General features: G+C 40.5%; 1 protein-coding gene across 1 annotated transcript; it reads right to left on the bottom strand.

The window, feature by feature from the left end:
- Positions 1-6,105, bottom strand: LOC115793264 (D-beta-hydroxybutyrate dehydrogenase, mitochondrial). The gene is made up of 4 exons (XM_030748161.1): positions 5,751-6,105; positions 4,022-4,174; positions 3,808-3,941; positions 1-366 (listed from the first exon to the last, which is right to left on the bottom strand). Exons 1-4 carry the CDS (start codon positions 6,103-6,105, stop codon positions 1-3), a joined length of 1,008 nt encoding a protein of 335 aa, XP_030604021.1.
- Between the last annotated feature and the right edge of the window lie 3,499 nt (positions 6,106-9,604).

Genomic DNA, 9,604 nt, shown 5'->3' with positions numbered 1-9,604 from the left:
TCATTTGGCATAAAGCATTTCTTTTCTCTGTGCGTACATGGAGCTGAGAGAAAACATGGCATCAGCGAGGATGGTGGGAAGAAATGGGAAGATCCTGAAGAAGAACATCTCCATGACGGAGACCAGCAGGTATCTGTGTTTGGGATGAGCAGACGTGACTGCGTGCAGCATTGCGGCGACGACGGGCTCGGCGTCCTTGAATCCCACCCTGCATGTTGACGTGAAGTAGTCATTGGCCAGCTCAATGTACTCTCTGCCAAAGATTCGCTTTTTCTCATCATCCAGTTTATTCCAGATGTCCGAACTAGTTTTCCTCTTCAGGATGTTGGTGGCTTGGCCAAAATTGCCCGGCTGTATGATGCTGACCTGAAGGTGAAGTTATAGTCAATTACTCTGTGTGTATCCTTTCACTTTTGTCAGGCTTTTTATTAAATGCAAACACAACCAATCTCTGACCTTTTTAAAACCTTATCTACACTCCTGATGAAAAAAAAAACACCACTCAGTAGCTATTTAGCATGTTAGCTTAGCTTATAGACTGGACAAGGTGGAAAAAGCTAAAAGTATAAAAACTTCTAGCCAACATGACTAAACCTCAGTAGGCAGTCACTGCATTAGGATATCCACATGTCCAGCATATGAATTCCTGTAAAAGCACAACTTGATTTTTTAAAGTTCTGGTTGTTTTTGGGTTTGTTGGTTACACTGAAAAGATGCAATGTGTTAGTTAAATGTTAGCTATACTGAAATCTGCTTAGTAACATATTTACTAAGACGTGTTTGATCAAAAACATGTTCACCCTTGATTAGATTTACAGCACTGTGCAAAAGTCTCGAGCCACTCCTTGTTTCTTTTTGCTTCCAAGGAGTCAGACTTGGTGATTTTTTTAAGCAGTCTTGATAAAAAAAAAAAATTTTTTTTTGGAAACACATCATTCTCATTTCTTTTGTTGGATCTATGAAAGCTGCCAAAGATAGTTTGAAAGACATAAAATTGTATTTTTGCACCAACAAGCTGATTTCCAAAGAACTATTAGCTGAAAGCCTGGTCTATCTTAGCATGGTGAGCAGTGTGTTCTTAAAATAACTGGACAAGTGGAGGTTAAAAGAAGTTTCAGGCCTAAAAACCATCAACAGCAGATGAACAGTATCCAAAACACACTGCCTATGCAGTAAAAGAATACCTGGATAGACAAACACACAGTGGAACACTGTCAGCCATAGACTGGCCTTCCCAGAGCCTGGACATTATTGAAGCAGTGTGGGATAATCTTAACAAAGAACAGAACAAAAGGCAGAAACAGCCAAAGAAGAGCTTTGAATGTCCTTCAAGAAGCCTGGAGAACTATTCCTGAAGACTGCTTAAAGAAATGAGAAGAAAGCTGACTGACTGTGCTGAAGAATAAAGGTGGTCACACCAAATATTGACTTTCAAGCTTGTTAGAATTGTACAAAATCAGTTTTTGCTTTATATTCTGTATTTTACTGTATGTTTGCACACCATCTATTTCCCATTTTTTGCTAAATATAAAAAAGTGGGGGCACCTTAAGACTTGTGCGCAGTACTATTGATCACTTGGGCCCAAGCGCACCCTCATATACTTGCAGATGTAGGAATATAACATGTGTCAGCTGACCCCTCACAGCACCTATGACCTGGGGATTTTCCCTTTCTTTTAGACCAAATCTACAACTGTTAAGTGGTGAGGAGATTAGTAACCTGGGAGAAATACTGAGTAGAGCTGTTGCCAAATGGAAGGAGACCCTGGGGTAGACTCAAGACAAACTGGAGAGATAATGGCTCCCAACTGGCTTGGGAATGCATTGGCATGCCCCAGAAGACCTAGAGGAGGTGACTGGAGAGAACAACATCTGTGCTTACACTGCTGTCTGTATGACCTGGACCCAGATAAGTGGTACAAAATGAATAGATGGAAAATAAAATTTAAAGCCAAGCCACAGTTTTGACTTGGAAAGAAATTTTTTTAAAAAATATAACTTAGATTGCCAAAAATAATAATATCAGTCATTTTGGCACTTCCATGCATATGAAAGCTTTTGTTGTTCAGTCAATATTTAGCTACGGCCTGTCAGTTAAAGTGTCTTGTTTGTTATGTAAGTGTAAAAAAAAGATTTCTCTGAATCTAGTTCTTTCCAGCAAAGTAAATAAGCATTCTGATATCTTGCAAAAGCCAATGAAAACATACTATGGGGTTTAATTAGAGTGTGTCATTCTACAGTCCTGGCAAACACAATTCTGCATGGTGTAATTAAAATAAAATCAGTTCTTTCATGTTTACTCACTGAATAAACAGTATTCAGAGAAAGCTTTCCTTCACATTGCCCCTGCAGGCATCACATTTTATGCACCACAAACTTACAAAATATTCCACTTTGTGCTTCACAGTGTCACAGGATCTTTTTGTGTACTTTTCCACCCATACATGTTCTTTGACTTCTCAAGTGCATTCAACACCATTCAGCCTGCTCTTCTGGGTGATAAGTTGACAGCGATGCAGGTAGATGTCCCCCTTGTGTCCTGGATTGTTGACTACCTGACTGGCAGACCACAGTATGTACGGCTGCAGCACTGTGTGTCTGACAGAGTAGTTAGCAACACTGGAGCCCCACAAGGGACTGTCCTCTCTCCCTTCCTCTTCACCCTCTACACCACAGACTTCAGCGACTGCTCAGAGACCTGCCATCTTCAAAAGTTTTCTGATGACTCTGCAATAGTTGGATGTATCAGCAGGGGTGATGAGGATGAGTACAGGAGGACAGTGAAGGACTTTGTCACATGGTGCAAGCGGAACCATCTAGAGCTCAACGTGACAAAGACAAAGGAACTGGTGGTGGACTTGAGGAAAGACAAGGCACCGGTGGACCCTATGTCCATCGGAGGGGTCAGTGTGGACACCGTTGAGGACTACAAATATCTGGGAGTACACATTGACAACAAACTGGACTGGGCTAAGAACACTGATGCCCTATACAGCAAGGGCCAAAGTCGCCTCTATTTTCTGAGACGCCTGAGGTCCTTCAACATCTGCCGGACTATGCTCAGGATCTTCTATGAGTCTGTGGTGGCGAGTGCCATCCTCTATGCTGTTGCATGCTGGGGCAGCAGACTGAGGGCGGCAGACGCCAACAGACTCAATAAACTGATCCACAAAGCCAGTGATGTGGTGGGAGTGGAGCTGGATTCGCTTATGGCAGTGTCGGAGAGGAGGATGCTGTCTAAGCTGCAGGCCATTATGAACAATGGCTCCCACCCACTCTACAACACAGTGATGGGACACAGGAGCACATTCAGTGCAAGACTCATCCCACCAAAATGCACCACAGAGCGCCACAGGAGGTCATTTCTACCTGTGGCCATCAGACTCTATAACTCCTCCCTTAATAGGTGACATTGTGGTTCATCAGTGTCATTCACTTATCAGTATTCAATTGTACATAAAATTGTTTAAATTTCCATATACATTGTACATACACTATATACATTGTACATTGTACATACACTATATACATTGTACATACACTTATACATTGTACAAAAAAGGACTGTGCATATATATATAATGACACCTATTTAAAAATTTTTTCACTCACAATTTTCATATGTGTATAGATTTAGATGTGTATATAGTCAAAATATCTCTTTAGTCTTTATACTTTTATGCCTTTAGTGTATGTTATTGTGTTTTAGGTTTACTCGTTTAAATGAAACGGTTGCAGCTGTAACAGTAGTAATTTCCCTTTGGGATCAATAAAGTATTCTGACTGACTGACTGACTGATACAGTACCTTCACGCCAAAACTAGCCATTTCCACTCTTAAGCAGTCAGCAAACGCCTCCAGTCCTCTCTTTGACACACTGTACGCTCCCATATTCAGGCAGTAGAAGAAGGAAAAGATGCTTGACACAAAAACAATCCGACCTGGAAGCATTAGACATTTTTATCAGTAATGCTACTATAGTATGTGAGGAAATAGTGATGTAACTACATGCTGACCTCACCTTTTGTGGCACGAACCAGAGGTAGAAAAGCGATAGATGTCCTGATGCAGCCAAACAGGTTGACATCCACCATGTTACGGAAATCTTCAATAGTGCTCCATTCGATCTCGGCCCAGTCTGAGATTCCAGCATTGTTCACAACCGCCCACAGACCTGACAACCAATTAAATTCCACTGATTCCACGTTTTCTTAAAAGTAATTTAGATACCAGTGTCCAATATGTACTTGTAGTATGATGTCACAGATAGAGTGAACAGAGTGATGCAACCCCCCACCCCTTAAAAATAGTAACAATTCATTTGCTGGGTCCTTCAACCCTTTACAAAAGTGTGGAAATTTATGGAAACCCATTTGTTCCAGGAAAGGTACTTAAAATACTTAGAAAACCTAATTTATTTTTTTTAAAAAGTATATACCACTCAAAAAAATTAAAGGAACCCATCAAGTCAGTTGAACTTCTGGGATATTGATCTGGTCAGTAAGTAGCAGAGGGGGTTGTTGATCAGTTTCAGCTGCTTTGATGTTAATGAAATTAACAACAGGTGCACCAGAGGGGAAACAGTGAGACAACCCCGAAACAGGAACGGTTTTACAGGTGGACGCCACTGACATTTTTCCATCCTCATCTTTTCTGACTGTTCTTTCACTTGTTTTGCATTTGGCTAGGGCCAGTGTCACTACTGGTAACATGATGTGATATTTGGATCCTACAGAGGCTGCACAGGTATCACATCATGCTACCGGGGTGTAGAAGGTCCTTAACCCATCAGCAAGACCGGGATCTGATCCTTTGTCCAAGGAAGAATGGGACAAGCACTGCCAGTGCCCTACATAATGACCTCCAGCAGGCCGCTGGTGTGAATGTCTCTGACCAAACAATCATAAACAGACATCATGAAGGTGAAACAAAACCAGGTTGCACCTCAGACTATCCAGGAGCTCAGTGATGCCCTGTTCCAGATCTGGGAGGAGATTCACCAACTGTCGTTTCATTAGGAGCATACTGCGACATTGTCATGCACGCATATAATTATGTGGGGACCATACAAACAAATGAGAACCATTTTGAGTTGCTGCAGGGAAATTTTGGCAAAATGGACTAGCCTGCTGCATATTTTTTTACTTTGAATTTCAGGATGTCTTAGAATTCAGCCCTCTTAAGGTTGATAATTTTCATTTACATCAAACAATGTAGCATCCTTTCATTCCTAACACATTACCCAGTCCATCTCATTATAGAAATCCAACAGGAATTTTTTCTCACTCAGATTTGATATTCTCAAAGGGTTCCTTAAATCTTTTTTCAGCAGTGTAAATAAGCTATTAGAAATAAACTCGACCTTTCCAGAAATTTTAACATAATTAAATGTTAATTTTGGTATTTATGTCAAGATTTTGTGACCATACCAAATTAAATGAACTAAAATTAAATCAAATTATGAATGTAATAAATGTTCAGTGATGTAATTTAAAGATAATTAAACAGACTAAAATTGACTGAAAAAGTGTTTATATTTTCCATAGATTTGAATAAAAATAAAATTTTGATATGATAAACAGATATTTTAATCACATGAACTAAGATACACACATGATACACACAAAAAAACATGAACATGGTTTAACTTCCATCCCATCCCATAAATTCAATTTTTTTAATAATCATTTTTCTCTTTTTTTTGACATGACTAAGCTTCCATACAATTTTAAGGCATTCTTAACTCCTACCTTTCTTTGGCAGGTTCTCTAGCACCACCTTCTTCGCCTGCTGCACCTCTTCATCACTGGTGACATCCAGCTTGAGGATTTTCAGATTACTGGAGCTCTGTCTGGCCAGGCTCTGGGCTCCGGCTCCTTCTGGACACAAACACCCAGCAAAGACCACAAACCCCTTCTGGTCCAAACAACGAGCCAGCTGGTGCCCGAAGCCACTGTCACAGCCCGTTATTAGAACAGCGTGGCCACAACCGTCCTGTCCATGGCTTGACTGGTGAGAGGAAACAAGCTTGGAATAGATGAAGAGGAGGATGGCAGTGATGGGGATGATGCTGATCATTTCAGCGAGGAAGAAAATAGTAATCATGCTGCTGAAGTTTATGTGAACTATGTTCCAGAGGACTATCTGTTTATATACACTCTACTGATGAAGTTCAGAGGAAATACTGACCACCTGTAGCTATATGGACTGTTTAATTGGAAAGAACAATTGAAAAGGTTTGGACTAATTCAAAACCTTTTTTTCTTTAAGAGAAAAAGCTTCTTCGTTAAGTATAAAAAAAGCACACAAAATAAAAGATTAACTCTTATCAGGAGCGGTGTCTCATGTGAAGGTGAAGGGGAGTGGAGGCTTTAAATAACTAGCCATTGGGTGACCTTTATCAGGGTGACAAAGTCAGATAAAAGGCCAATCAGCGATGAGGAAATGTTGAAGGAGTTTTTGCACAATTTCCTCAAGTTTTCATGTGACCTGTTGTTAAAAAAAGCATTTTATAAAACGCCTCCAGCTACTTTCTTTCACGGAAATATTTAGGAGAAATTCCTGACCATTTCTCTTTATTCTTAAAGTGACAAATCTTTGTAAGACATCTTACATGTACTGGAACCTCCACACAGTCATGTGGGGACAGCTGGCCTCTTTCATGGTCTTACCGAGAACCAAAGATTATACAAAAGGGTATTATACAGGCGCACTGTAAACAGCAAAAGTGTTTGTTGTCTCTGTTTAACAAGTCAGTAATCTTGTTATCAGGAGTAGAGATTAACACACAAACACAAGAGTAACAGTCAACAAATAATCCATCCATCCAGCTGATTTTCATTAGAACTGCAGGCATCAGTATGCGGTCAGATGTTGCCTCTCTTTCCCTCTTTTTCTGCGTAGTGTTGTTATGACCCCGAGTCAATGACATAGCATTTTGTGTTTTGTATTGTTTAATTCTCTTTTGTAATGTTGGAGTGATTCTTAGTTTATTGGATTTTTTTTTTTTGCAGTTTTGAGTTTTGTATCTTTTCAGAATTTTTTTTCCAAGTTGGTCTCCTGTGTTTTTATTCTCCAGCCTTTTTATTGATGAGGGTTCTGGTTAAAGTTTTGTGTATTTTGTTTCCATGCCTCCACTGTGTTCTCTTTATATGGCTGCCTAGTCTCTGTATCTGTTGGATGTTGTTGTTACTTCCTGCTTTATTTTGTATGTCGATTGTCTCATGTTCATTGTGCTGGGTTTTGCTTTCTTGCTCTTGTCTTCAAACCACTGCAGCGCAGTACCCTTAATACCTATAGCATGCTCTAATCGCTGTAATAAAATGTTATGGTCAACAGTATCAAAAGCTGCACTGAGGTCCAACAGGACAAGAACAGAGATGAGTCCACTGTCAGAGGCTGTAAGAAGATCATTTGTAACATTCACTAATGCTGTTTCTGTACTGTGATGAATTCTGAAACCTGACTGAAACTCTTCAAATAAACCGTTCCTCTGCAGATGATCAGTTAGCTGTTTTACAACTATGTACAATGTTGCTTACATCTTGTAGAATTCAGTTATATGAATCCATAAAGAGCAATAAACTTCAGAGCAGCAACAGCAGCAACACAAGTCAGCTGATCACAGCCTGTACACAAAGAAAGGGTGAGGTGTCCCGGGCATATCCTAACAAGAGGAGGCCCTGGAACAGACCCACTGGAGACCCACTGGAGAGTTTATATCTTTCAGATGGCCTTGGAATGGCTTGCTATCCTCCCAGATAAGGTGGAGGAGGTGGCTGGGGAGAGGGAGGTCTGGGTTTCTCTGCCTAGGCTGCTCCCACTGCGACCCACCCCCAGTTAAGCAGAAGAAAAAAGATGGATGGATGAATGCATCTGGAGTCAGTCTCTTCTGCTTTCAGCAGTATTGTGCTAAATACAGTTGGTGTGAAGGCACAAATCCTGTGTTTTCTGTAAACCTGGAACCTTCTCAGGGGCTACTTTCCTCAGTGAAGCTCTGAGGAAAATGATGAAAGAGGACAGTCATCAAATTGGATCATCCAGAAATTTATTATGAGCATGTGGTTGAGTTGATGTGAAGATGACCGCTGTTACTGTGTTCATGCCCGCAGAAAATAGCAGCCTTACAAGATATACAGAGACATTTCTTCTCATCGATCAAATGGTGGAAGCATCAAATCCGATCTCTCACTTTTCTTTCATTTCAACAGTAAAAAACTGATCAGTGTTGTTTTTGTTACATCTCTGAGATCGGTATGATTATCCCTCCATCCATTCTCCTCCATTAACTTCAGTTCAAAAATGACTTGGGCTATTATTTTAACAAGGTGACAAAATGTATCATGTTGTTTGTTGAGTGTAATAGTTAAACAACATATTTTTGGCACTCTGAAGCTGCAGGTTGGTTAGCTCAGCTGGTTAGAGCATGGCTCAAAGCTGCCAAGGGCATGGGTTCAACTCCCATACTAGCCAGGAAAGTGCATTTCAGCAAACTCATTCAGTGAGATTGCTGAAATCCCTTTCTTATGCTCAAGTAGATTCTACCAGTATGGCTTATTAAACAACACGAAGCAGAAAAAAATATGAAAAATATTCTGCATGTTCTCCCCCTGTTTGTGTGGGTTTTACTCCTAAAGACATGGGGTTGCTTGGTGATTCTAAATTGTCCACAGGTGTGAGTCTGTCTGTCTCTCTGTGTTGGCTCTGCAAAAGGCTGGCAACCTGTACAGGGTGTATCCTGCCTCTTGTCCTATGTCAGCTGGGTAGGCTCCAGCCCCCCCATGACCCTGAACAGGATAAGTGGAAGAGGATGGATGGAGTTGCATCACCACCTTACAACTGTTCCCCAATATCACTGAAACTGATATTGTGGCTCAGTGTTACACAGCCGTACTATTTATGAGGTAGGGGGAACCTGCAGTCAGTTGAGACTGAAAAAGTAATTGTGATGAGTCCTGAAAGTTTTCTCCCACCAGAAACATCCAGATGAACCGGGATTCCACATGAAAAGTTATCCTCTTACAAAATCATAACAGAATGGTCACGGTGACATAGATTTTCCAGTAACATACTGCACTGGCTCCAGTCTATGTGACTTTTCTGAAAGGAACTAGGACTCTCAGCTTCCAGAGAGCAATTCAGACAGCTTGACCTTTAAGTCACACTATCACAACAAACATCCAAAACAAACAAACAAACAAAAAAAGAAAAAGAAAAAGAAAAAGAAAAAAAAAAGAAACCCATTTCTGAATGAATGCAACTCCTTTCTCACTCATGGTTTAAGATTGATTATACTGAAGCAACACTGCACTCATAACTTATCCCAGCTGATCCAGAAGTCAAAATTCATTTAATTATAACCTTAAAGGCTGAGAAAACAATAGTGGAAATGTACATTAGCACAAGTTATGCCAACCTGGCATGACTATGGCTAATTGTCCAACTGAAATGATTTCATATAATCCATGTGTCATATTCCAACAAGATAGTCCCATGTGCTTGAAATTCCAAAATGGTTCATGTTTGTTCAGTATAACAGTTGAACATCATACTTTTGGAAAGTGCAAGCCACAGGTTGGTTAGCTCAGTTAACCAGAGCTCAGTA

Source organism: Archocentrus centrarchus, chromosome 2, assembly GCF_007364275.1.
Source record: "Archocentrus centrarchus isolate MPI-CPG fArcCen1 chromosome 2, fArcCen1, whole genome shotgun sequence".
Lineage (NCBI taxonomy): Eukaryota > Metazoa > Chordata > Actinopteri > Cichliformes > Cichlidae > Archocentrus > Archocentrus centrarchus.
This window is presented reverse-complemented; position numbering and strand designations above follow the sequence as displayed.